Genomic DNA, 26,850 nt, shown 5'->3' on the forward strand with positions numbered 1-26,850 from the left:
GTGTCCGTCTCTGGGTTATGTGGGGCCCCTGTTCTATGGGATCGGGAAACACCCCTCTGAAGGTCATTTATTTCTTTGTTCCCCTCTCTGTGAGGTGACATGAAGGCCCAGCACCTCTGCAGACACCATTACACCTTCAGCCCTGTGTTCCCAGAGTCTAGGGCAGTGCCTGGCATGTTCACACGGCATCATCTGTGAATGGTAGCTTTGAATTGGGTCCCTGTGTATTAATTGACTGTAGGACTCTGGGCTTTGTGATGGAGATGCCCAAATGGACTCTCCTAAAAGGCCTGCGAAAAGCACAATATTTCTTTCTAATTTCCTCCTCAAAGCACCAGGATATGCTTATCCCTTATCCCTGTGGCAGGAATCGCCACGGATCCTAACCTCATTTCAGCTACGCATTCTCCAGGCGTCTTTCTGTATTCACTCCACTCTTTAGGCACATGCTGACTCAGGCCAGTGCCTCAAATGGATGAGCAGGAAAACCTTGCTGGACCGAGAGTTAATAATAAAACGGGTTGGATGCTCACATCCCACTGCCTCAGAGCGTGGGCTTGTTCCCGAGGGGCCTTCTCTCTCTCTCCAACTCAGCAGCCCTCTTTAGTCCCAGCTGGAATTCATCAATGAAATACTGACCGGCATGAGCCTTCTCTGACAGCTTCTATTACCAGCTGGAGGAATAAAAACAAAAGTCGGGAGAAGAGACGTCAGAGGCAGAAAAGCAGCAGAGCTGGGTCCTCCTGTGGCATGAATAATGCCAGGAAATATGTTTTTCCTCTATGTTTTAGCTCCGCTTTGGGAGTTTGCTTTCTAAGAGGTATTAAAAGAGGCTTTTTTTTTTTTTTTTAAAGTTCTGTGATACACGTGCAGGACATGCAGGTTTGTTACATAGGTAAATATGTGCCATGGTGATTTGCTGCACCTGTCAACCCATCACCTACGTATGAAGGCCAGCATGCATTAGCTGTTTATTCTGATGCTCTCACTCCCCCAACCCCAACAGGCCCGAGTCTGTGTTGTTCCCCTCCCTGTGTCCATGTGTTCTCATTGTTCAGTTCCCACTAATAAGTGAGAACATATGGTGTTTGGTTTTCTGTTCCTGCATCAGTTTGCTGAAAATAATGGCTTAGAGCTTCATCCATGTCCCTCCAAAGGACACGATCTCATTCCTTGTTAAGGCTGTATTGTATTCCATGGTATGTACATACCGCATTTTCTTTATCCACTCCATCATTCATGGGCATTTGGGGTGATTCTATGTCTTCGCTGTTGTGAATAGTGCTGCAGTGAATATACATGTGCATGTATCTTTATGATAGGATAATTTATATTTCCTTGGGTATATACCCAGTAATAGGATTGCTGGGTCAAATGGTATTTCTGGTTCTAGGTCACTGAGGAATCACCACACTGTCTTCCTCAATGGGTGAGCTAATTTACGTATTTCTCCACAGCCTCACCGGCATGTTGTTTCTTGGCTTTTTAATAATCACAATTCTGACTGGCGTGAGATGGTATCTCACTGTGGTTTTGATTTGCATTTCAGAAGAGCCTTATTTGATCTTTTTTTATGACAAATAAAGATTTATTAGTTATAGAATCACACTATGTTTTTTGTTTGTTTGAGATGGAGTTTCACTCTTGTTGCACAGGCTGGAGTGCAATGGCATGATCTTGGCTCACTGCAACCTCTGCCTCCTGGGTTCAAGCAATTCTGCCTCAGCCTCCCAGGTAGCCGAGATTACAGACATGTGCCACCATGCATGGCTAATTTTGTATTTTTTTAGTAGAGATGGGTTTTCACCATGTTGGTCAGCCTGGTCTTGAACTCCTGACCTCAAGTGATCCACCCGCCTTAGCCTCCCAAAGTGCTGGGATTACAGGCATGAGCCACCGTGCCTGGCGAATCACACTGTGTTTTCAAGAGTGGGATATAAAATGTATGACTAATATTTTATTGAGCAACTATTATATGTCAGGTATTTTTACTTAGATAATCTCTAATTCTAAAATAAGTAACTCTTATTTTACTTAGATCATCTCTAATTCCTGTATGAACCCTGCTACATATGTGGTAGTACCTTTCTCCCCTCATTCCGTCTTTCCAGTAAAGAAGGGAAGCCTTCCAGAGCAACTCACTCAAGGTTAGAGAAAGTGGCAGGGCCATGATTTGAACATGAGCTTCAAACTCTTGAGTCCACACATTTGTTTTTTACTTTTTTAGTCCTTATCACTTTTTAAAACACTAATTTGTAGAGGTTTTTTGTTTTTTGTGGGGTTTTTTTGGTAACAGCTTTACTGAGATATATTTCGTATACCATACAATTCCACCATTTAAAGTGCTCATGCCTGTAATGAGCACTTTGGGAGGCAGAGGTGGGAGGATCTCTTGAGCCCAAGAGTTCAAGACCAGCCTGAGTAACCCAGTGAGACCCCATCTCTACAAAATTTTTAAAAATTAGCCAAGTGTGGTGGTACGTATCTGTAGTCCAGCACTTTGGGAGGCTCGGGGGGAAGGATCCCTTGTGCCCATGGGGTTGGAGGCTGCAGTAAGTCATGACTGTGCCACTGCACTCCTGCCTTGGTGACAGAGCAAGACCCTGTCTCAAAAGCAAAATAAAATTTAAAAAGTGTACAACTTAAGGGTTTTTAGCATATTCACAGAATTGTAAAACCATTATCTCAATCAATTTTAGAATATTTTTATTACCCAAAGAACCCTTTAACTCTCACTCCATTATTCCTCCATCCCCTTCCCCACCCTAAGCAACCACTAAGCTACTTTCTGTCTCTACAGATTTGCTTATTCTAGACACTTCATATAAGTGGAGTCATATAATATGTAATCTTTCGTGACTGGCTTCTTTCACTGAACACAACGTTTTCAAAGTTCATCCTTGTATCAGTACTTCATTCCTTTTAAAAGCCAGATGATATTCCATCATTTTATGCATTGAATTATGCCCCTCCATTCATATGTTGAAATCCTAACCCCTAATGCCTCAAACTGTGACATTATTTGGAAATAGTTGCAGATGTAATTAGTTAAGATGACATCATACTGGAATAGGGTGAGTCCCTATTCTATTCAACATGACTGGTGTCCTCATAGAAAGGGGAGATTTGGACACAGACGTGCATCCAGCGGGCACACCAGGTGCAGATGAGGCAGGGCTCAGGGTAGTAAGTCTACACGCTGAAGAATGACAGAGATGGCCAGGAAACCCCAGAGGCTGGGACAGGGGCCTGGAACAGACGCTTTCTCTAGAGGAACTGACCCTGCCTACACCTTGATCTCTCATTCTCAGCCTTCAGAACAGAGACAGTAAATGCATGCCATTTAACTCCCTAGCTTCCGGTGGTTTGTTATGGTCTCTAGGAAACTATACCACATTTGGTTCACCCATTCATCAGTTCATGAACATTTGGATTATTTCCACCGTTGGGCTATTAGGAATAGTGCTGCTGTTGACATTCACAAATAAGTTCTTGTGGGAACATGTGTTCTCATTTCTCTTGGTGTATAACTAGCAGTGAAATTGCTGAGTCATATGATAACTCTATGTTTAAACATTTGAGGAAGTGCCAGGCTGTTTTCCAAAGTGGCTGCACCATTGTACATTCCTACTGGCAGCATGTGAGGATACCAGTTTCTCCGCATCTTCACCAACACTTGTTATTGTCTTTTTTATTCTAGTCATCTGTATTAGGCTGTTTTCACGCTGCTGATAAAGAAATACTCAAGACCTGGTAATTTATAAAGAAAAGGAGGTTTAATGGACTCACAGTTCCACATGGCTGGGAAGCCTCGCAATGATGACAGAAGGCAAAAGGCACGTCTTACATGGCAGCAGGCAAAAGAGAATGTGAGCCAAGTAAAGAGGGTTTCCGCTTGTAAAACCCGCTTATCAGATCTTAACTGGGCACGGTGGCTCACACCTGTAATCTTAACACTTTGGGAGGCTGAAGTGGGCAGATCGTGAGGTCAGGAGATCAAGACCATCCTAGCCAACATGGTAAAACCCCATCTCTACTAAAAATACAAAAATCAGCTGGGCGTGGAAGTGCGTGCATATAATCCCAGCTACTTGGGAGGCTAAGGCAGGAGAATCACTTGAACCAGGGAGTTGGAGGTTGCAGTGATTGTGCCACTGCACTCCAACCTGGGAACAGAGTGAGACTCCATCTTAAACAAACAAACAAACAAACAAAACCATCAGACTTCATGAGACTTATTCACTACCGTGAGAATAGTATCGGGGATACTGCCCAATGATTCAGTTATCTCCTACTGGGTCCCTCCCACAACACATGGGAATTATGGGAAGTACAATTCAAGATGAGATTTGAGTGGGGACATAGCCAAACCACATCCGCGTCCTAGTGGGTGTGCCATGGTATAGCATCGTGGTTTGGATTTGCCGTTCCCTGATATGACTAATGGTGTTGGGCATCTTTTCATGTGCCTAGCGATTTGTATATCCTCTTTGGAGAAATGTCTATTCAAATTCTCAGCCCATTTTTAAATTGAGTAGCCTTTTATTATTGAGTTGTAGGAGTTCTTTAAATATTCTAGATACAAGTCACTTATCAGATCTCTTATTTACAAATATTTCCTTATGACCTGGCACAGTGGCTCATGCCTATAATCCCAGCACTTTGGGAGGTTGAGGCAGGAGGATTGCTTGAGCCCAGAAGTTTGAGGCCAGCCTGGACAATATGGTGTAACCCCTGTCTCTATAAAAATACAAAATAAAAAAAAAAATTAGCAAGGCATGGTGGTGTATGCCTGTAGCCCCAGCTACTTGGGAGGCTGAGGTAGGAGGATCACCTAAGCCCAGGGAGGTCAAGGCTGCAGTAAGCCATGATTGTACCACTGCACTCCAGCCTGGGCAACAGGGCGAGACCCTGTCTCAACCTCCCCCCTCCAAAAAACCAAAGAAAACCCAAAAAATATTTCCTTAAAATCTGTGAGGTTTTTTTTTTTCACTTTCTTGATGTGTCCTTTGTAGCACAAAAGTTTTTATTTTTGAAGTCCAATTTATCTATTGCTAATTAGTATTTTATTTTACTGCTTTGCCTTTATACTCACCCCTCTATAATCATTTCTCCAGGTGCAGCCAATATGACCTTTATAAAGTGTAAAACAAATTGTACCAGCCCTCTGCTTGTAAAAAGCATACCCAAGGAGGAGGTCAAGAAGGAGGTCAAGACAGCAGTGAGCCGTGATTGCACTACTGCACTTCAGCCTGGGAGACAGAGTGAGACCCTGTCTCTAAAAGCAAACGAGCAAGCCAACAGACAAACACACCCAAGAAGATTCTGAGGTCCTGCACACTCTGGGTCCCATCCACCTCTTCAGCATCGGCTCCCAGCCACAGCCATTGCTTCCTCGCTCCCAGCGCTCGAGCTGCTCCGACATTCTTCTCACAAGGTCCACTTAATTCCAGCTTCAGAGACTTTGCAGTTGCTCTTCCTTCGTAACACTGTCCTCTCTGATTTGCGCTCAGCTGCTCCTTTTCATTCTGGTCTCAGCTCAAATGTCACTTCCTCCCAGAAGTCTTTCCTGATTTTCCTCTTGGATGTAGCTACTCTACCCTACCAGGATATTCTTTATTCCAACCCTCTGCTTCATTTCCTTCAGTAGGACTTTAATATGTAACACTAATTTAGTTGTGCATTTACTTACTATCCGCCTTCCCCTGCTAGCTCTAAGTTCCAAAGCACCAGTCACTGTCTCTGGCTTCTTCATTACTACATCCCAGTTTTGGGGATGGTACTTGGTATATACTAGGTATTTATTAAATATTAGTTGAATTAATGAGAAATGTACAGCAGCAACTAGACAGAGTATATTACAGCATGGCATTTCAGAAATCAAAGAAACTTTCCTAAATCTTAGGACAGGAAAAAGCCTTAACCCTTCAGGTTTTATTGAGTCCTATCAACATAGTTCACCTAATTTGGAATGCTGACTTCTGACAAGTGGGACTATCAAGTACTTGCTTATGGTATGTCCTTATGTATGCTAGAAAAATGCTTCTCAAATTGTAGAGTGCAAATGCATTGTCCGAGGATCTTGCTGAAGGGCAGGCTCTGATTCAGCAGCTCCACGGTCCTGTACTTCTGCCAGGCTTCCAGGTGATGCCAGTGCAGCTGATCTGGGGACCACACTTTGAGTAGCAAGGGTTGAGGGGACAGGAGTACTTAGCTCATATGTGACAGTGTCACATCACCACCGCACTGAAACTAGAACCGTATTGAGGTTCCTGATGTAGAGGGAAGAAGACATTTCAGTCTGTAATAGCGCAAGGGACCCAATCCAATCACCACTGCCCCTCCCAACCACTGCTCGAATTCTGTCTATAAACATATTTTTACTAGAATACTTGAGTGGAGAGAAGACCCCCATCAGGCGGGGAAATAAGCCACTGTGCCTTCACATATCTCAAACCAGTGGCTTTTCCTTGAGTGAATTAACATATCTTCTCTCATTTTATATGTTGAAGGATTAGCACCCCATGCAATTCAATTCTTTTTTTTTTTTTTTTTTTTTTTTGAGATGAAATCTCACTCTGTTGCCCAGGCTGGGTTGCTGTGGCACAATCTCAGCTCACTGCATCTTCTGCCTCCCAGGTTCAAGCAATTCCCTGCCTCAGCCTCCCAAGTAGCTGGGATTACAGGCATGTGCCACCACATCCAGCTAATTTTTGTATTTTTAGTAGAGACGGGGTTTCACCATGTTGGTCAGGCTGCTCTTGAACTCCTGACCTCGTGATCCACCCACCTTGCCCTCCCAAAGTGCTGGAATTACAGGCATGAGCCACTGTGCCTGGCCTGTGCATTCAATTCTATGAACATTTATGGAGCACCTACTGTGTGCCTGCCCTGTTTTGGAGCTAGATATATAAAGATAAATAAAACACCTCCCCTTCTCCCAGGAGCCTGGTGACTGCAGTGAGATGAGAAAACAGATGTTCTAGTCATGATCTAATATGAACATTTGTATAATGCAAGCATCCAGTGCTTCAGGGCATGAGAAGTGTTGTGTTTCCAGAGTGAAGCTGAGACTTATCAGTTGAGTGCTCCCATCTCGCCTGAATCATTACTTGGCTACAACAATTACTTCAAACACCAATGAGAATGGAGAGGACATGGTGTGCATGGGCAGGGAGGAAGGGCAGGGGTGGCCCTTCACGGTGTGCTGAGCTCTGGACAGGGCACCTCACTCCATCCCCACAGAGGCACTAGATTATGTGTAAAGCACTGTGGAAGCAGGGGGGACTCAGGTGGTTCTACCCAGAGGCTTCAGAAAATGATGTCTGGAGGAGAGATTTGGGTTCCATCCTGAAAGAGGACCAGAAGTTTGCCAGACGGACAAGAGGAAGAGTGCCCCAGGCAGAGAAGTCCCCATGACGGGTCACGGATGAGGAAATCCATAACGTGCTCAGTGAGTGGTGAGTTAACTTGCCCTATGGGAGACAGATGAAAGGCAGGGAGACTGCATTCAACTTAACGGCACGCAAGGGCACTGTGAGCTGGGAAACACGGCAAGCTTGGCGTGGTGAAGGTGGGGCTGGCAAACTTTCTCTATGAAGAGCCAGATAGTACCCCAAATATGTTAGGTGTGGGGGCCATCTGATGTCTGTTGAAATGACTCAACTCCGTCGCTGTGGGTAAGAGGTAAAAGAGTGGTGTGGTGATGCCAATAAAACTTCATAATCTCACAAATCTGAGTTCCATGTAATTTTCACGTGTCATGAAATATTCTTCTTTTGACTTTCTTCCACCATTAAACGTGTCAAAACCATTCTCAGCTCATGGACACTATAAAAACAGGTTGTGAGCTGTATTTGGCCCCTGGGCCACAGTGTGCAGATCGCTGGGTCAAAACACAGTGAGAAGAGGGCAAGAGTCAAGGAAGCTGGGGAAAAGCCTGGAACAAACTGTGACTAAGGAGGTCAAACCTTATCAGGGGGCCAAATGGAAACCACTGGGCATTCTTTAGCCCAGGGAGAACATATTCAGATAAGACACAAGTGGACTTCTGTACCATCTAAGAGGGGGTCCTAGAAAACTAAGAATGGGTCTCCATGGAGGTGGAAGAGACTGATTTGACTCAAGAAGATAAAATATTGCAAGCATACTTTAAAGGTTTTAGCAAAACTTATTTACATACAGAGTGCTTATTAAACTCTTTTTTACTCTTTCATTAAAACAAACCACACCCTCTGTTGGTACTGGGTTGTGTTGTTCTGAATACTTGAAAACAACACATGGCATTTTCTTAATTACAAAGACAAATATTTTTTATTAATACAAGTTGCCTTTGCTCTTAGAGTCCATTTACTAAGATTTTATCCTGTATGTGTTTTAATTCCATAAAAGTGACTCAGAGCTGGAAGTTCCAATGCCCTGACTCTGGGCAAGGATGATACAATTATACTCAGAAGTGAGCTGGTCAAGGTTTAACAATCTGCTCTCTGAAAAGGTGTATGTGTGAACATATGTAAATACTTTTATTTCAACTTTTACTGATTTAAAAGATATGTAGCCCACAGTTTATGAGTAATTACAAATTACACACTACTCTTTACTGTAAATTCTATATAGTTAATTGATTCTCACAGAATGCTTTCATTGATTTTGGCCAAATGCTTTCACCCGTAGCCAATCTGTGTCTGCAGTTCAACCACAGTTTGAGAAAATAAGACTATAAATAAATGCTTGATTATTGTCCAGCTCAGCAAGGAAGTTGCTCATGTCACTGACAAATGAATATAGTTCCAACTGAATATTAGTTGACTTTTTTGTTTATGTTAATAAGACAAATTGAAACAGTGAAGATGCATGCTATAACTTTATTCACCTGTCAATGACATGAGTGACCTTTTTAATGAATCATATACTAGCTTGCAAATATTAGAAGGATATTTCCTAAAAAATTTCATTATTTACAATGTGACGGCTATAGACCTGATACACCTTTAAGTCTAATCTGAATGAATGACATTTTTTTCTATAACTGCATTGCTTATTAAGCTAGATAATCAATCAACAAAACAATAAATCAGGCCTTGATTTTTATCATTTGCCAATTTCCCTGGTGTAAATACCATGGACAATTTCAAACTAACAGAATACGGAGTTGGGAAGAGATGTTCACTAGAGCACAGTTGTATAATACTTCTACCATAGAGAAGAGATACAGCCAACAACTTGTAAAATTCCTGAAAATTTAAGAATCAGATCTCTGGAGCCAGCACAAATGATTCTAGTATATGATTGATCGTATTTAATTTACCTAGAATTGTCTCTTCCAGTTCAGCAATGAGTACGTCATCTATAGAAACTGCTTTATTAAAATAAAAAAATGAACAAACCTTAAGTATCTGTAAAGTTAGCAATGACTAAATCTGCTTGTTATCTAAATCTACCATCTTAACAAAATGACCACGTTCTCAAAAATTAGCTCCCAATGGCATCTGAAACATGCCTCATTCTCAAAAGTCTAGGACCAGTAATTAGAGTCTCAGTTCTAATGTTTAGTAATGCTTTGTGGCATTTTTCTCTCGTGTCTAAATTAACATAAAACACAGAAAATGGCATCATGAACACCAGGGTCAGGGAGGCACCTTGGAAATTAACTAGTCTAAGCTACACTCTTTAGGGAGGCTAGCTTACTTATCACGGAGAAGCAATGTTACTACCAAAACCCAAGTTTTCATTCGTAAAATAGTTTCTGGGTGCTAAGGTGAGATAACCGTGGTAAATGTATTCAATTTTCTCTCACTTTTGGGAAAAATGGGTCCCCTCAGCAACATGATTTTGGGGAGAGTATTATTAAGTTATGAAAAGAAACTTTCAGTTATGTTTACATGTTCACATCACTAGGGTTTTTTGTTTGTTTTTTTCTACTTCATACCATCGTTCTTTTAAAGCACGTATGTGCCCATGCCAAGAGTAATCATTTACAAGTTAATAGCAAGTGAACTGGACGAGTCTTGTGTAAACCAGTCAACCCTCAAGCAAATTTCAGAGTCAAGAACATATTTTTCACCTTGGTCTCAGAGTCATAAATCTTAGGTTCTTGTGAACTACTACAGGCAGAAAATTCCTTTGGAAAATGGGCTGTTAGCCAATCTCATGGGGCTGCTAAAATTTTCATTTTTGAAAGGAGAGTCTCTTCTCTGGAAATGATGTCTGTAACACCACATTTTCTTTTTCTCCTTTTCTCTTTCTTATCTTTTCATTCTCCTTCCCCTCCTCCTTCTCTTCCTCTCCCCTGTTCTTCCTCCTCCTCCGCGGCCTTATTCTTTTTTATAATACAGGCCTACAATCTTTTACTGAAACCCCAAGGGCTAGATATGTATGGATTCAGAAATTTTCAGATTTTAGAAAGGCAACACTTTGCATACAGTATATTATCTGAATCACCCCCAGTAGGGTCTGGAGCAATACTCCATGATCAACCATGTTTATGTTTTGCAGCAAAACATACATATTCACATGAGGTAGGATAAACAAGACCACACATAGCCTCTCATCAGTTCATTTCAGGCCAATTTTACTATTAAAAACTATTTGTAAAGCTACATTTTCAGGGCTTTTTAGATTTAACAATTTTGGATAAGGGAGTATAGGCCTGTAATGACATTATCAGCATGCTCTTCTTCTCTCGGTGCATTTAAAAAAATAAGTATGTGGAAAACATTTCCTTGATCTATATTGAACTTTAATTTCATTGTTATGTATTGGAAGCTACTCATTCTTATATTAATTTCAGAAAGGCATTAACTATGTTTTGCGCTGGTCTTGCTTTAATTCTAGGCTTATGCAATAGGCAAGTTAGATTTCTAAGGGATGATAGAGGAATAAATGGCTCTAGCATTCTACCAATTTGGTTTCCTCTTTAGGCCACCAATGAACTCGTTAACTACTTGTTTGTTTTCTACCAGCCTTGCAATGCAACACAGCTTTGAAATTTCCTCCTATTTTTTTAAAGGCTACTAAAGGTTCCTGTACCTGCAAAATTAAAAAGAAACAAGAATTGGTGTTGTATACAAAGGGAACAGAGAATACCAAGCTTAACTTTGTCCTTGTAGAAGAAGTATTGATTAGTCTGGTTAATGCTGTACTAGACACCAAGGAATAACCAGACTTTCTTTTTTAGGTCCCTCACAGCCTCATAGAGACCAGCCCTCTACACATCAAGACTTGAAAAGTTATTCAGGGTATTCCCTGCAGTCAAAAACTGTGGCTGGCAAACTAGGTGGGAGGGAACAGAATCTGCCTGGTGTTGGAGAGGATGTATTAATATAAATAATAAACACGGAACATGTACTCTAGAAGGCTGCAAATAGAGGAAACCTTCAGACACTCAAAGGGTGAAAAAACATAAAAAGAAACAGACACAGTTTTTAAATTGTAACTTGTTGTCTAGTGCAATGATAAAAGCTATCCAAGAATACAGCTATTTTAGAAAGTTAAATTTTACATGCAGTGCTACTAAAATACCAAAGGCCATACATAACGTCTGACCCAAGCTGCCACCTCATATAGCAACTTCTTACATGGGAGCTTTAAAAAGATTGTTTGACTGGTCCACTGTCCTGCAGCGTCAGGAGACAGTTTTGTCTGACATATCGAATTTCCAATGTCTCTCACACTTCCTCCTTTCCAGATGCACAAAAGGTTTTTGTAAAGTTTCTTTTGGTTTTACTGCTGGCAACTACAGAAACCATGCCGCAAGTCTGGTGTAGAGTTTTAGGGTGTGATTTTATTTGACTGGTGTCTTCAGAGCTTCTGGATTTTAAAATATAACTGAGAATTTCCTTAAGAGCTGTAAATGAAAAAAGGGACCAGTTCGAACTCTTCACTGGCCCAATTTTGTGCGAGGTTGGCTGGCTGCTGTTGCACATTCCCCTGTTCCCTTGCTCCCTCTTCAGGGTCCTTCCTCTGCCTGCCGAATTACCACTTCAGGGCGTTCAGTAGCCTTCCCAGGGTGGGTCCTGGCCTAGTACCTCAAAACTATTTTTAACGGAGAATACCTATCATTGGGCAGCTTAGGAAACGCGACCGGGACTTTTAGTAAGAGCCCCTGACCGCTCTGAACTTGAGTCAGGGGCCATGGGTTTGAATCCCCAGCCAGCCGTTTATCTTGTACTCTTGGGCACACTGTGTCCCCTCTACAAAAGAAGCCCCTGTCTTCATCTGTCTCCGAGGGCTGCGAGGATTCAATGACTGCACGCAAAGCGCACATTCACGGTCAGGTCACTTCAGGCGTCTGGCTCTGGTCCCCGCAGGGTGTCCGCGGGCGGAGCGCATCCTCCGGCAGGGGGCGAGCTCCGCACCCCGCTTTCCTCACCGGCTGGCGCTGCCCGCTGTTCAGGTGGGGAGCCCAGAGGGGCTCCGCGCCGGGGGCGGGAGGCAGTTGGCGCACACAGGACCGGACTCCGGCCGGGCGCACCCCTCCACGCGCCCTAGCGGGCACCGGGTCGGCGTGGGGGCCTCGAGCCAGCCGGGGGCGGAGTCTGAGCGCGGCGCTCCGGGCCCAGAACGCCGAGACAATGCGGCGCGCGGCGGCCAGGAGCGGCTCGGCGAGCCGGGGCGCGCGCCGTCTTCCTTCCTGCGGGCTCCGCTTCCCGGCGGCGCGGCGGCGGCGAGCGCGCCGATTGGCGGCCCGGTCCTCCTGCCGCCCCGCCCCGCGCCCGGCCGGCCGCCGCCCCCGGCCCGGACCCGCCCCTCTCCGCGGGAGGCGTCGGGGCCCGCGGCTGGGTGGCGGGCAGTTCCCGCCGGCTCTGCGCGCCCGCCTCTGGGCTCGCTGTGAGAGGACGCGGCGGCGGCGGACGCGGAGCCCTCGGCGCGCAGGCGGGCGGGCCGGCCGAGCTGCGCGGGGCTGCGCGCCGACCCTGCTCCGCCGCCAGGCCCCGCGCGGCTCCCGCGCCCGGCGCTCCCCTTTGTCCGCGGGCCGGAGCGGCGGCGGCGGCGTAGTCCGAGCGGCGGTTGGAGCCGGTGGCTTCGGCTGAGGCGGCGGCGCCCCGGCGGCCGTGCGCCCGCGCGCCGAGGCGATGCCGGACCAGATCTCCGTGTCGGAATTCGTGGCCGAGACCCATGAGGACTACAAGGCGCCCACGGCCTCCAGCTTCACCACCCGCACGGCGCAGTGCCGAAACACCGTGGCGGCCATCGAGGAGGTGAGGCGGCCTGCGCGGCGGCTCCGGCCGCAGGTATCCCGCTCCCCGGCCCCGCCCGCCGCTCCCGCATCCGCATCCCCGGAAAACTTTCTTTGCTCCGAAGCCGGACGCGGCCCGGCCAACCGTGCCCGAGATAGGGGCCCTTTGTTCCCGTCTAGGTGGCTTGGAGGAGATGGGTGATGGCCACCTTGGGCCTCTTTAAGACCTCCCCTCTCTCGGCCTCGTGGCCCTTGCGGGGTTCCCCCGCCTGGTCCCTTCCCCGCAGCGCGGCCAACTTCGGCCCTAGCGTCGAGGTCGGCGGCGAGCGGGAGATCCCGCAGCCCGCCGCCGCCCGAGGTCTTTGGTCCCCGGCGCGGACCTTACCAACTTGTTCGTGAAGTGGCCCGGCGGGGGCAGCTCTGCGCTTGGAGCTCCCCGCCGCAGACCCCGAGCCCCGCAGGGCCCCCACCCTCGGGTCCGGGGGATCCCGGGCTTCCCGGGAAGGCGTGCCCGCCTCCGCCTGGGCGGCCTGGCCAAGCTCCACCCGTGCCCGGAGAAGGAACTGCGGGCAAGGTGTGTGAGAGTTGGCGCTTCTGGGTCCAAGAGGCCTCCGAGAGCCGCTTCCCGGTTACCTGGGTCTCAGCTGCTTGAACCCGGAATGCCGCCGTTCCCCGACATCCTGGAAAAGGCCTGATTTTAGCAAAGTGCTTTCAAGGTGCAAAGTCATTGCGTCTATCTGCTAACCAGCACGCTCTCCAAGTCCTGGGGAGAGGAACACGTAGGAACGTAAAAGCTTGGTTGAAAATTAAAGCCGCGGGGAAAGGGGCAGAGTCTGTGAGTCCAGGGGTCCCTGTCGGCTGTGGTTTGGGGCACATCCTCACCTTCCAGTCCTTTTCCTTACCTACCAAACGGGATTAGTAATGCACCCTTTCCAGGATCAGAAACTGTGAAGTGCTTAGCACTCTGCTGGGCTCAGAATAGGTTTACAAGCCACACGTGTGGCAATAGTGAGTCCATGATTAAATGTCTCGGCCAGAATGTCAGGTTACAGTTTTAAAATTGGGTATTGCAGGTATTTTAGCAGAAAATGCCTGGGCTAGCAGAAGTGAGGGGAGGTCACCGAAGCGCTTTAAATTAAGCAATGGCTTTAATTTTTTTTCTTTTACCCATTTGAACAAAGCATCTGTTAGGAATTGCTTGAAAAAAAAATCCAGAATGTTTTCCCTTAATGGAAGATTTTTTTCTTTGTAGATGTAAACAGTCAATAAAAGGGAATCAAAAGTAACAGATTCAGCATTCTGAATGCTGTTAGTATAGCTTGGGTAGCCTTCCTTCTCTCCATTTAATTTGGCAGAAGAGAGCTGCATTTAAACCTTTCCTATAAGTTCGGTGATTCCCCAGATCACTTAATTCTACTTTTAGCAGCAAGGCTTAAAAATGATGCCTTCAAATGAGGCAGATGGGGATGGGTGAATGAAGTTTTTTTTTTTTTTTTTTTGTAGAGTGCCAGTAAAAAGCACAATGTTTTGAAAATACACCGTTAATAATTTTTATGGAATGATCGTAACCAAAAAAGATAGCTGAATTTCTTAAGGGAAGGAACCATTGTGCATGATGTCTTTCTTTAAAAAGCTTGATTATATTTTAAAGTTCTGTTGCTTTTCCCCACTGCAGTTTGTCAGTTAAATATTATTAACACTGGCAGATGTTGGAAAGCCAGGCAAATCGGAATTGCTATTAAAATTGGCATACCCTTTCTCTGATTAATTTTAGTTTACAGTGTACAATTCCAAAGCTCTTTCTGTATGCTGTGCAGGAGATTACCCTAGAGCTCAGTTACTGAGCAGATTACAAAGAGACTGGATTTGGTCATTTCATTAAATTGCAAGCTTGCTTCATGTTGCCGTCTAAGCCCAAGAATTGGTTCAAGTCTCAAAATGGAAAAATTAAAATCATTTCAGGTTTATTTTACTTTAAGTAAATCTACATACATGCTATGATGATGGTGTGTGTGAGCTTGGTTTTACAACTAAATTTGAAAGTTGTTCACTTTCTGAGGTACATCAATGTGAATTTCTTTAAATAATGCTCTTTTCCAGGGTGTCTAATGTTCCTTTCTAATACCAAAACTTGTTCTTTGTGTGGTTTAATAGCATGATAGCTACAGTATTTTGGTTTTAAACAAAAATCTACTTCTCATACTGAGACAAAATGTGAAGGTATCATGACATAAAGTTACCCATTTAACAAACATTTGCGAGCTCTTGGTCTTATGTTTAAACAAATGAATCACAGAACTAGCAAACTAATTTTATTTTTATTTATTTATTTATTTTTGAGATGGAGCTTTGTTCTCGTTGCCAACACTGGAGTGCAATGGCACAGTCTTGGCTCACTGCAAACTCCACCTCCCAGGTTCAAGCGATTCTCCTGCCTCATTCTCCCAAATAGCTGGAATTACAGGCATGCATCACCAAGCCCTGCTGATTTTTTTGCATTAGCAGAGCTAATGGCGGCGGGGCGGGTGTGGAGGGGGCGGTGGGTGGGTGGCAGGGAAGAGGTTCATCATGTTGGTCAGGCTGGTCTCAAACTCCTGAGCTCAGGTGATCCACCTGCCTCGGCCTCCCAAAGTGCTGGGATTACAGGTGTGAGCCACTGCGCCCAGCCAGCAAACTAATTTTATGCTGATTAACCTTTTCGAACCTGTTATTTCCAATGTAGGTTATATCTGCCAAAAAATCATTTTACAATTAAAATGTACTGTTTGGATTTGCATACTTGTTGCAGGGATATTATTATAGTAACTGTCGGGTCCTTATTCTATACTATGAAACTCACAGGTATTGCCTTCAGTCCTTATCCCTGCTTTATAGGTGAGGAAATTGAGGCTCAGAGAAGTTAAGGAACTTGCTAAAGGTTATAGAGCTGGGAAGTGGACTCTGAACTTGGCTCCTGCTGTTTTCAGCAGCCATGCTGCTTTCTGTTACTTTTTATGATGCTGAATTCTCTAAATTACACCTTTTTTTTTTTTTTTTAAAGGTGGGGTTTCACCATGATGGCCAGGCTGGTCTTGAACTCCTGACCTCAGGTGATCCACCCACCTTGGCCTCCCAAAGTGCTAGGATTACATGCGTGAGCCACCTCACCCGGCCTCTAAATTACTCCTTTGTCAGATTAACCTGGGTTCAAGTTCAGACTCCACCATTTGCCAGCTGTTTGAACTTGAGTGAGATGCCTAACATTTTCTCATTTTCCTCAGCTTTAAAATTTGGGTAATAATACCTGTCAACTTCAGAGGATTGTGGTGAGGGTTTAGTGAGATAATATACAACACAAAGCTGCCAGCCAGTTGGTTACCAGCTTACACAGTGAGGCTTATATACCAGCTTATATAGTGAGGCCCCAGTGAGGGCTTTTGGAGTGAGGTGGGATTTATATTGGGGGAAGAGTCAGGGAAATGGCTGAATGGCTGAATGGGCGAGTGAATGAAACACTGCTGTGTATCTGTTAACCCATGTATATTTTTAAGAAGTTTGTTGTCCTGGCAGCAGGTGAGAGCATATATCTGTGTTTTATAATTTTCACTTGGCTACCTTCTCTGATTCAAGTAATCATTTTGTACAATTTTAGCAAACTTAGCAAAGTCTGGTGCTGCAACTAAAGTCTGCCCCATGCTTTTGGAAATAATGGAAAAAAGTAGTTGTGACAGAAATTTGAAAAGTGAGGTTTTTTTCTTCCTTTTTTTCCTTCTTGTTTTTGGTTTCTTCAAGCCTCTGAGTAATTTGAAATAGTCTCAAAATAGGGAAAAATTGTATACATATCTGGAATATTCGTGTTTTTGGTTAGACCCTCCTTTATAGAACCATCCATTCTGCCTTGCTTATTTGGCATTGATGTAGTTTTAAAAATAAATTTGACGTTGACTCGTAAGTATTAAAATTTAATCTGCTTCCTTCTGGGGCCATAATTCTCTACTTTGTTGTCCTTGGTTACCTTGACAATCCTGTTGCTATCACAAGCACAGGGTTCCAACTGCAGGGGTGGGGTAAGCATCTGGGCCTGCTGACTCCCAGGGGCCCTGCCGTCCGTGGGGCCAGACCCTTCCTAGCAGCGACAGTGGGAACTAGGCCTACGTGCTTTTTGGCAAGAATGTGATTCTGAATGTTAGCCCTTTGTGGCTTGTTTGAAAAATAGCTTCTCCAAGTCCCCAGATGAACAGATTCTGGGCCTGTCCTCAGAAGGACATCACCTTCTTGCTCAGGCAATTCATTTTTTTGGAAGCAAGCCTTGATGGGTCAAATAGGGCCACCTTTTTATACTGTGTTCTGAAATTTGAATTTCAGAAAATTTTGAATCACTTAAGGAAGGAGCCATTTTCTCTTCATATGTGAGCCCTCCTCCCTGTCCCCCGCTGAATGCTGAATTCAGTTTCTTAAGGTCAATAGTAGAAGCACTGATGCCACTCCTCGTGGGTTCCAGGTTCTGCCATGCGCTCAGGGTCTCTTGAGTCATTCAGTGTGCTAGGCTGTGTGTGAGGTGGCCGGAAGAGAACCCCAAGAAGAATACGTTCTCTCTGAAGGAACCTACAGTCCAATGAGAGGAACAGAATCCTGTAAATGAATCAGTGCAATAAAACGTCATGAGGACCACGTCTGTAGGAATGGCCGAATTCCTTTGGATGTGCACTGGTGCAAGTGGTCCCAGTGCCTGGGGCTGTGGTGAGGGCGGGCCTTGTATTATGTTGTGCCATTGAGTCTTGAAGTCCAGGCAGTTACCTGGGAGTTACCAAATGCGAAGGCACTAAGCTGGTTCATCATGGTCTTCCGTACCTGCCTCCCTGCCTTAGGTAAATATTGATCTACTCCTGAGGTGGCAGCCAACTAGGCCTCTGCGGTGGGATTTTCATAGTCATCTGATCTGCAGAGGGCTGCTCAGGCCAAGAATTTGGAGTGATCCTCCGTGCTTCCCATGCACCCCACGTTTCCAGGCGCTGGTGCCTTCTTTTGTGGAGCATATATTTGGGTTCTAGGCCCGCAGTCTCTGACAAGGCAACCTGAGACGAATCCAGCTCTCAGCGGCTGTATCGCAAGCTCAGTAGCCACACATGGCTGGTGGCTACTAGACTGGGTCAGCAACCAGCGGCAGAGGCATCACTTGGAAGCTTGCTGAAATGCAGAGCCCCAGGTTCCACGTAGGACCTGGATTTTTACAGCATCCGCATGTATACCACAGACACATGAGAGTTTGAGAAGCACTGTTCTAGACGGAACCCTGGCTACACGTAGGAGTTGCTTGGGTGTTTGTGAAGCAGAGGTCCCTGGCTCCACTCCCTAAAATTTTGACTTAAATTGGTTTGGGTGGGGCCTGGAGCCTTGGCATTTTTTTAAAGGCTCCTCCCAAATAGGGTTGATAATCACTGATAAGCAGACGGTTATGTAATGTAACCTGAGGCTGTAAAGATAAGTGCTCTAAAGTCAAGTCATGCATAACATGGGGATAGAAAGTGGTTCTGGAGATCAGGAAACTGAAATCGGGAAAAGCTTCTCAGCAGAGGTGACATTTGAGCATGCTGGAATGCAGAGAGGAAGCCAGCCACAGAATATATGGGAATAGAACAGCTTGGGAAAAGGCTCTGAGATGCCAATGGGTGGGATCATGGAAGGACTGAAGGAAGGTCGGAGTGTGGGGAGGAGTGGGCAAGGGAGAGAAGGATGAGAGGCTGGCAGAGGGGTGGGCAGTGCCAGGTCACACAGGGCCTTGTCTGTCTTGGGGAAGGAATTTGGATTTTGTTCTGGTGTGATGGGAAGCTGTTGAAGGATTTTGAGCAGGGGATAACATGGTCTGATTTACATTTTAAAGACTTCACTGTCGTTGTTCCAGGGAAAATAGACTAGTAGGAAAGAGAGAGACCAGTTGCGGGGTGAGGGGCTATTGCAGTCATCCAGGCGACAGGGTCTTGGACTAGGATATAGTTGGGGGATGGTGGTAAGTGACCCAATTGAGGTCCACTGTGCAAGAAGAGGGGTCCGAACCTGCTGATGGATTTTCATTATTGTGTGCTGGTGGCACAGAGGTAGACCCAAGAGAGTTTACTGCCCCAGACAAGGCAATAGCCAAGCTCAGTTCATCCAAGCTCCCTGAGCAGACCTTCCAGCATCCCCATGGTGAAGCCAGTGCTGTCTGGTGCTACTTACTGTTAGCATCCAGGCCAGCTCTGTGCTGCTTGATGTGACTGGTTATAGGACTTGTGTTGGGACCAGTCCCAGGGTCCATCAAGGAACGATTGAAGCTGCATAGGCTGGGGCCCAGGGAGAGAGAGGTATGACTGCATAGACTGGGACAGAGGTTCTGATCATGCATCGCTCTGCTGTTTCTAAGCAGACAACAGCAGGTGATATTTCTGGGCTTTGTCAGATGCCTGGGATACTGTCCGCCTTTCAGCTCTCCAAATACTCCTCTTTCTTTCCCTACTAAAGAGAGGTGACATCGTTCTGTAATATGAACCTGCCTCCTTTGCTTATGTATCTTTTCAGTGTAATGTTGCCTCCAAGTGGATTGCTAGGGCCTTCCAGGTACTTTTCTCTCTCTCTCTCTTTTTTTTTTTTTTTTTTTTTTTTTGGAGATGGAGTCTTGCTCTGTTTCCTAGCCTGGAGTGCAATGGCACGATCTTGGCTCATTGTAGCCTCCACCTTCAAGGTTCAAGTGATTCTCCTGCCTCAGCCTGCTGATTAGCTGAGATTACAGGTGTCTGCCACCATGCTCTGCTAATTTTTGTGTTACTAGTAGAGATGGGGTTTCACCATGTTGGCCAGGCTGATCTTGAACTCCTGACTTCAGGTGATCCGCCCACCTTGGCCTCCCAAAGTGCTAGGATTACAGGCATGAGCTGCTGCACCCGGCCACGCTTCCAGATACTTTTGTACCATTATTGTTTTCATCATGTCAACAATGTCTTGGAATAAATGGACCACTGACTCAAGCTGGAATGCTTGGGCTGTATTTTTAGGATGATGGTCATTTCTATGAAGGGATTTGACTGATTGAGCTTCTTTACTCATAAATGTGTATTGAGCCCCTACCATATGTTGTCACTGCCAGGTGCCAGGGATGTAAAAGTGGACAGGACTGGCTCCTTCCTTATAAAGCACTTAATAGTCTCAGGTTTTATGTGCAGTTCCGTTTTATCTTTTTAACCTTTTTTGTGCCATGGCTCCCTTTGACAGTCTGGTGAAGGTGGTGTACCTCTTCAGAAAAACATTTTAATGCATAGGACAAAATAAGATTTGAAAGGAAACTAATTACAGTCATGCATTGCTTAATGACGACGATGCATCGTTAAAAGATTTCTTTGTGGTGTGAACATCCTAGAGTGTACTTACACCCAGATGGCATATAGGCTACTACACACCTAGGCTGCATGGGCAGAACCTAGTGCTCCTAGGCTACAGACCTGTACAGCATACCCCTGTGTTGAATACTGTGGTAACTGCGACACAGTTACAGTATTTGTATATGGTAAGTATTTGTGTATCTAAACATAGAAAAGACAGTAAAAATACCTCTTATAATCTAACGAGAAGTTGTGTATATGGTTCATTGTTGACTGAAATGTCCTTATGTGGAGCATGACTGTATATTGAAATTCACTTAGAATATTTAAAAATTTGCATGATAATAATGCTTCTTTACTAAAGCATTTAATAACAACATTTAGTGATGAGTCTAATAAATACCTTAATTTTGAAGTACTGATGAATATAAGCAATATGAGATATTTCTAATAAATATAATATTCATATATCTTTTATTAAGAGTTGCAAATATTGCTAATATTACCATGTGTTGCTTACATTTGTAATTGGAAGACATGCCAAATTTTAGTTAGACCCTAATGAAAATACAGATAAAATTTTTTTTCCAATCCAAGTTTATGGACCCCCTGAACTCAGACTGAGAATTCCAGGCTTGAAATGGTGGATTCTTTAACAAGTTTGTTTGTTAAATATAATTATTATAATTCATAATTATACTGTCATTGCCATGAATTGGTTCTAAGAGTCTAGCTGAGAAGAGTTGCACCCTAGGCCAGTGTTTGAATTATGAGGCACTAAAGTCTCCTGCCCCAGCCTACTGAGTAGTTGAGATTACAGGTGCCTGCCACCATGCTCTGCTAATTTTTGTATTAGAAGTGCTCTGGGGGCCGGGCGCAGTGGCTCAAGCCTGTAATCCCAGCACGTTGGGAGGCCGAGGTGGGTGGATCACAAGGTCAAGAGATCAAGACCATCCCGGTCAACATGGTGAAACCCCGTCTCTACTAAAAATACAAAAAATTAGCTGGGCATGGTGGCGCATGCCTGTAATCCCAGCTACGCAGGAGGTTGAGGCAGGAGAATTGCTGAACCCAGGAGGCGGAGGTTGCGGTGAGCCGAGATCGTGCCATTGCACTCCAGCCTGGGTAACAAGAGCGAAACTCCGTCTCAAAAAAAAAAAAAAAGAAGTGCTCTGGGCAGGGACGCAGGGAGCCATCACTGGTTTCACATCTGTGGGGTACCCTCTGTTCTTTCAGGGTTATGCCTGGGCAGTTTCTCATCTGGTCCCACAGGTTAGTTCATATGAACTTGTGCATGCCTCAGAGTTCGGCAGAGCTGCAAACTGGACCTTCTGAGTCCTGTAATTAGGATTCTGAGCTGGGTGGTCCTTGCAACCGAGCTCTCCTATTTGTGCCTTTCTTGTATGTCTCATACAGCATGTACTGCCCTTGACTCTGCAGGGCAAGCTCCATCGTGAAGCGCTAGAAGATTCATGGGCACCACCTATCCAGAGTTTTAAGGGAGATTTTGCAGTGTGTGTTGTTTTTGGTGAGGGTATGTATTTGAAATGCTGCTACTGTTGCAAGAGTGTGTTGGGGATGTCCAGAGTGTGGTTGAAGTCAGTGTCAGTTGATATTGGCTGTTTTTTGTTGTTTTTTTTTTGTTCTTGTTCTTGTTTTATCTCCTTGTCTTTCTTTTTTTTGAGACAGAGTCTGGCTCTGTTGCCCAGGCTGGAGTGCAGTGGTGTGATCATGGCTTACTGCAGCCTTGACCTCCTGGGCTCAAGCGATCCTCTTGCCTCAGCCTCCTGAATAGCTGGGACTACAGGTGTGCCCCACCATGCCTGGTTAATTTTTTTTTTTTTTTTTTTTTTGAGATGGAGTCTTGCTCTGTCACCCAAGCAGGAGTGCAGTGGCACCATCTTGGCTCACTGCAATCTCCGCCTTCCAGGTTCAAGTGATTCTTGTACGTCAGCCTCCCGAGTAGCTGGGATTATAGGCACCTGCCATCATCACACCCAGCTACTTGTATTTTTTAGTAGAGATGGGGTTTCACCGTGTTAGCCAGGCTGGTCTTGAACTCCTGACTTCAAGTAAGCCACCACGCCCAGCCCCTGGTTAATTTTGTATTTTTTGTAGAGGTAGGGTTTCACCACATTGCCCATGGCTGGTCTTGCACTCCTGGATTCAAGCGATCCTCCTGCCTTGCCCTCCCAAAGTGCTGGCATTTCAGGCGTGAACCACTCTGCACAGCCTCCCCCTTGTCTTTTCTAACATTTATTGGGCACTTATTGTGTGCCAGGCATGCTTTAAATTCTTTACCTATATCAGTTATTAACTCATTTAGTTATTACCAAAATGCTACAGGGTCCAGAGAAATTAGGCCATGTTACTAAGTTCATGTACTTAGCAAGTGATGCAGCCAGGATTCATTCAAATTAAGCACTTTGACACAAGAGTCTGCTGTTTCTTTTAGCAGCCAGCAGCCTCTGTAGAGCCTGTGCCCACCAGGGCCCTTGGTGTTGCAGCTTTTGTGGCTAGCACACACTCCCTTGATGTTAGTGTTAGAAAGTTGCAGCTATTGCATCGCTGGAGTTGGGGCTTCTGGCAAATCCTTGCTGCTTCTCATTTCCTGTTTGCCTCATCTGTCCTCCTTGCTACAGAAATTGTTCTTCTTTCCTCTCCTCACTGCTCAGCCAACATGCCCAGCCCCGCAGAGCAGAGTGGCCAGGGCATTGCTCACACCCTGGCAGAAGTCCTGCCCTGTTACTGGTGTTATTAACGATGTCATCTTTCCACTCCATGCTGAAGATGACTTTGTCAATAAAATCAGGTGGTTGATGAAGACAGTTCCCTCTCATGATGAATTCCCTTGTCTTTTAGGATTCTAGCCAGGCAGTCAGGATTGTCAGGGCCTCCTTCCCTAGCTTCTCAGAAGAAATCATGTTCTTCCTCGAGTTTTTTCTTTTTCTTTTTCTTTTAAATGAAAACAATACCAACGACAATGCTGACATTTCTCTGAGCTTTAATTCTTTGTTAAGAATTGTGCTGTGTTTTTTTTGTTTTTGTTTTTATTTTGAGATGGAATCTCGTTCTGTCACCAGACTGGAGTGCAGGGGCGCGATCTCTGCTCACTGCAACCTCTGCCTCCTGGGTTCAAGCAATTCTCCTGCTTCGGCCTCCCGAGTAGCTGGGACTACAAACGTGCACCACTACCCCCAGCTAACTTTTGTATTTTTAGTAGAGACGGTGTTTCACCATTTTGCCCAGGATTGTCTTGATCTCGTGACCTCGAGATCCGTCTGCCTCAGCCTCCCAATGTGCTGGGATTACAGGCGTGAGCCACCGCGTCTGACCTGGGCCTATGCTGTGTTTTAAACTGATGATTTGATCCCCTCAACAGTCCTGAGGTTGGTCGTGTAGTGTCATGCCTCCAGGTTACACGTCCCACAACCAGCAGTTGATAGTCTTGGATCCCAGTGCTGTGGAGGAAATCCTACTCCTGTTATCTTTTTTTTTTTTTTTTTTTTTTTTTTTTTTTTTTGAGATGGAGTCTTGCCCTGTTGCCCAGGCTGGAATGCAGTGGTGTGATCTGATCTTGGCTCACTGCAACCTCTGCCTCTTGGATTCAAGCGGTTCTCCTTCCTCAGCCTCCTGCATAGCTGGGATTACAGGCATGTACCACTACGCCCGGCTAATTTTTATATTTTTACTAGAGATGGGGTTTTACCATGTTGGTCAGGCTGGTCTTGAACTCCTGACCTCATGATCCACCTGCCTCGGCCTCCTACAGGTGTGAGGGATTACAGGTGTGAGCCCCCCCACTGCGCTCAGCCTGGCCTGATCTTTTTTTTTTTTTTTTTTTTTTTGAGATGGAGTCTTGCTCTGTTGCCTGGGCTGGAGTGCAGTGGTATGATCTCGGCTCACTGCAACCTCTGCCTCCCAGGTTCAAGCAATTCTCCTGTCTCAGCCTCCTAAGTAGCTGGGATTACAGGTAGGCGCCAACACCCCTGGCTAATTTTTTTTGTATTTTTAATAGAGATGGAGTTTCACCATGTTGACTAGGCAGGTCTCGAACTCCTGACCTTATGATTGGCCCACCTCAGCCTCTCAAAGTGCTGGGATTACAGGCTTGAGCCACTGCACCCGGCCTCCTGTTGATCTTTTCATGCCCCACCTGCTAGTCTCCTGCTGGGCTCTCTGTTGCATGGGAAGATTTCTCTGTAGGTGTTTTTGTGGGTTTCCTTGGTGCAGGTTAATGATGGCTGGTGACCATCTGCGTTCCCCATTGTCGCTGAATGTGATTGCCTGGAGGTCATCAGACACTTAACCCTTGGGGAGGCAGTTAGCAACAGAGGTGTTTATTAACTTGACCTTGACAGACCAGTTGGCCCCCTTAGAGCTGAGGGCCCAAGAACACTGTTAATTGTGTGAAAAGAACTAGGAACCACCCAGGTGGTGATCAGACCCATAGAGAATTCCCTTCGTTTTTGCAAATCTGTATTTTGAGATGGCCACTGAAGGGTGATTTATGGATGTGGTGTGTCTAGGCAGACTCCAGTGATGAGGAGTCAGCTCCCCGTTAGGGGACTTTGGAGAGGTTTTGAAAGGAAGGGAGAATGTTAAGGCTTTGTACCATAGTCTCCCAATAGCTTGAATCTGCTACCAGCTCTTGGACCTTCGAGCAAGTGACTTCACTGGTCCTGCCTCAGTTGCATCATTTGTCACATGGAGGGTTGAATGCCATGAGTTCAGTCTTTCCAGCTCTTGACCATCCATGTCTACTGCGGTCGGCAACACTTCCCCTGCCTCTTGCCACCGTCACTTTTTTTGGCCATCTTCTCTGCTTTTCTCTTTATCTTGGCTATTGATACTTATACTTTCCAAGAAGTTAGAGCTCAGAGTGAACTTTAACTTATTTATCCCTTTCTTTAAAGAGTCCCTCCTCCAAGATACCACTGGAGGTGATGTGGTGGTTGGTACTTGAGCTGGAATTCCAATGGGTGCCTTGCTGGTTTGAGTTTGGGCCAAATGAGGCCACGTTGTTTGCCGTCCATCTTGCCTTGCAACACTCTTTTTTGCAGTCTTTGCTGCTTTCCTTGGTCTCTTAATTAAAACTTTGTTGTGCTTTGCCTCTTTGGTGAAAAACAGGTTGTGTTAATGATAATCACAGGGTTTTGTGGTCATTGAGTAACGTAGACTGTTAAGCTTTAAGTAAATACTGATTTTCTTATATCAAGGGTCTAGTAAGCTTCCCTAGATTTTGGGGGGAGGCAGTGTTCTCATCATTGCAAGATGTGCTCTCTATTGTGAAGCAGTGATTTTCACATTTGCCCTGTGATTCAGTTGTGTTTATATTGTGGTGTAGAAAGACCTAGCCAGGGAGTTAGGAGTTAGCCAGGGAGTTAGGAGAGCGAGATTTGAGTTGTAAGGTCATGTTATTGTGACTTAGAGTCCGTTAACTGTGTATCTGGTCTCTCACATGAGAGATTTGGACTAGATGCTCTCTAACCATCCTCCTCGACCTAAAAATTCCATAGTTCTTTGTATTCATGTATACTGGATGTGAAAGGGCTCTGGAATAAATGATAGGAACAAAAATCAGCAAGGAATGGCTAGTTTATAGTCCAGAAAAGACAACATCGTTGCTGAATCATATCCTTAAGTTGAGTTATTTAATTTTGAAAAAAATCTTTCTGTAGCATCCTGAGAAACTTTTTTGTTGTTGTTGCTTTTTTTTTTTTTAAACAAATTGAGATATAATTTACATGCCATAAAATTCACCATTTTAAAGTATCCAACTAAGTGGTTTTTAGTGTATTCACAAAGTTATGTAGCCATCACCACTATTTAATTCCAGATCATTTTCATCACCGAAAAGAAACCCCATACCCATTAGGAGTCATTCCCTAGTCCCCTGTACCCTAGTCCTGGGCAGTCACTCATCCACTTTCTATCTCTATGGATTTACCTATTCTGGTTGTTTCCTATATGGAATCATACAATATGTGGCCTTTTGTGTCTGGCTTCCTTTATGTAGCCTAATGTTTTTAAGAATCATCCAAATTGCAGCATGAATTTGTATTGCATTTCTTTTTATGGCTGAATAATATTCCATATGTGTATGACACATTTTGTTTGTCCATTCATTAGTTGATGGACATTTGGGTTGCTTCCACTTTTAGGCTATTATGAATAATCCTGTGACTGTTGTTGTACAAGTTTTCGTGTGGACATATATTTTTAGTTCTCTTGGGTATATAACTAGGAGTGGAATTGCTAAGTCATATGGTCGGCTTAACTTTTTAAGAAGCTGCCAAACTGTTTTCTGAAGAGGCTGCATCACTTGACATTAATACCAGC

General features: G+C 45.0%; 1 protein-coding gene across 4 annotated transcripts in view; it reads left to right on the forward strand.

Annotated features, from left to right (window-relative positions):
* The first annotated feature begins 12,751 nt into the window (after positions 1 to 12,751).
* ASAP2 (ArfGAP with SH3 domain, ankyrin repeat and PH domain 2) overlaps positions 12,752 to 26,850 on the forward strand; it is a 193,443-nt gene continuing 179,344 nt past the window's right edge. For 2 of the 4 annotated variants that reach the window (XM_074393758.1, XM_074393769.1), the window contains exon 1: positions 12,752 to 13,232. In XM_074393758.1, the coding sequence (XP_074249859.1) occupies positions 13,074 to 13,232 (159 nt within the window). In that variant the 5' untranslated portion in view covers positions 12,752 to 13,073. The remainder of the gene's footprint in view (positions 13,233 to 26,850) is intronic. The other 2 variants (XM_003927225.4, XM_003927226.4) reach the window with 1 other exon arrangement.

This window comes from Saimiri boliviensis, chromosome 1, assembly GCF_048565385.1.
Source record: "Saimiri boliviensis isolate mSaiBol1 chromosome 1, mSaiBol1.pri, whole genome shotgun sequence".
NCBI lineage: Eukaryota > Metazoa > Chordata > Mammalia > Primates > Cebidae > Saimiri > Saimiri boliviensis.